Source organism: Diachasma alloeum, unplaced genomic scaffold, assembly GCF_001412515.2.
Source record: "Diachasma alloeum isolate Michigan unplaced genomic scaffold, Dall2.0 Dall_scaffold_00361, whole genome shotgun sequence".
Taxonomy (NCBI): domain Eukaryota; kingdom Metazoa; phylum Arthropoda; class Insecta; order Hymenoptera; family Braconidae; genus Diachasma; species Diachasma alloeum.
In genome coordinates this window covers 249,232-251,313 of record NW_021680500.1, presented here as the reverse complement: position 1 = coordinate 251,313, position 2,082 = coordinate 249,232, and the positions used below count along the sequence as shown (strand labels likewise).

The window sequence follows — 2,082 nt, the reverse complement described above, 5'->3', positions numbered from 1 at the left end:
CCCCTGCCCCCCCAAACCTATCTAATATTCATAAGTGAAATAGAATAAAAAATATCTGTGCGACTGCTGACAGTTTCCCGCCGACTCGATAATTTAACACTGGCGCCATCTCGCGGCATTCTCCCATCTGAACTTCTTTACCACACAGCACACCATCAATAATTTCTCCTAATTATACAAAATAACCTATTAATGGGTATTAATTAGGTACATCCATGCTAAAACATGGATGTACCATGGAACCTCACTCGCCAGGGCAATAACAATACTTTATGTAGTGAAATCAAGAGTGATCATACAATTAATTTCAAACCCTCTGATTCAATTGGTAGATTACTAGGATTTGATAATAAAATTTTATCACCTGGGAAAACTCACATATCTGATATGCCAGTTAGTATTCTCAAGGTTAATTCTATGTATGTGGAATCTAACATCACTGGAGGTGCTTATGTTAATGGAAAGAAAGTGCATATCATCCATGAATTCTTCCCCACCGTACCCCCAGGATATAAGATCGTTGAAGTCCCGAAAAATCTCATTTACCTTCCAATCGTCATCCAAGCAATAGATCATCTCCAGCTGAAATTGGTGGATCAAGACGGTGAATTGTTAAACTTCCAAGGAGAAATCATAACAATAAGGCTTCACATCAAACGCGTCTAATGGGTATCGTTTTCCAGACGAAGATTGGGAAGAATTATAAAAAGGAGTCATCTACCCAAGAAACAACCAGTCGCCAAAAAGCTAACAAGCTGTTAACACGTGAGAGTATCCAGTTCCTCAAGAGTCTGAACTTGAGCCCTAGAGTGTGAATCCTATCATAGATAAAAGAAAAAATAATATATTATGGAAGATATCCTGAAAATTCAAAATTCTATCATCTTCGATGAGTCGGTTTCTCACTATGAGATGCATACACATCAACCGTTTGCTTCATCAACCTACGCGAATAATGATGAGATATCAATCACTGTACAACATCAGGATTTATGTTTATTACCTAGTAAGAGTTATCTACATATTTATGGACGATTGACTACTGACAACGGAACAACACCAACGCAGAGAACGAGACTTGTGAATAACGCCATCTGTCATTTATTTGAGGAAATTCGATATGAACTCAATGGAGTAGAGATTGATCAAGCGAAAATTGTGGGTTTAACGAGTCTTATGAAGAACTATGTTTCTCAGAGCTCTAACCAATGGTTTCTACTGGAGAATGCTGGTTGGCTTAAGAATGATAGTATGGATAGTGAAGAGAAAATAACTGATAGTGCAGGATATTTCGATATCTCCATACCACTCAGTCTCCTACTTGGCTTTGCTGAAGATTATCAGAAGATCGTTGTGAATGCAAAGCATGAGCTCATTATCACGAGATCGAAAACAGATATCAATGCAATACTCCAAAGACCAATCAATCCGGAAAATCCTGAGGAGAAATGGAAGATTAACCTTCAAAAGATTGAATGGTTAATTCCTTATGTGAAAGTGTCTGATGAGCGCAAAGTGAAGCTGCTCAATTTCATTGCGAAAGACACACCGATTGCTATGGGTTTTCGTATATGGGAATTGTATGAGTACCCATTTCTCCCTACAACCTCAAAGCATGTTTGGGTTGTAAAGACATCGACTCAGCTAGAGAAACCACGATACATCATTCTTGGTTTCCAGACCAACCATAGGAACATCTCGACAGCTAATGCCAGTGGCTTCGATCATTGCAATCTCCGAGATATAAAGCTTTTCCTGAATTCGCAAAGCTATCCATATGGAAACTTAAATTTGGATATTTCTCATAATCAGTATTCAACACTATACAATATGTATGTGAACTTCCAAGATACTTATCATGGTAAAGAATCTGAGCTGTTATTGAGTAGAGAAAAATTTATAACCAATGCCCCACTAATTGTGATTGATTGTTCAAAGCAGAATGAGTATTTGAAAACTGGTCCAGTAGATATTCGACTGGAATTTGAATCTTCTTGGCCTTTCACAGCCAACACATCAGCGTACTGCCTCATCCTCCATGATCGGGTTGTTGAATATAATCCTATCAGTGGTGGGGTGAGA

At 38.2% G+C, this 2,082-nt stretch overlaps 1 protein-coding gene across 1 annotated transcript; it reads left to right on the top strand.

Annotated features, from left to right (window-relative positions):
• The first annotated feature begins 912 nt into the window (after positions 1–912).
• LOC107041304 lies at positions 913–1,946 on the top strand. The gene is made up of 2 exons (XM_015261794.1): positions 913–1,861; positions 1,942–1,946. Exons 1-2 carry the CDS (start codon positions 913–915, stop codon positions 1,944–1,946), a joined length of 954 nt encoding a protein of 317 aa, XP_015117280.1.
• Positions 1,947–2,082: the final 136 nt, after the last annotated feature.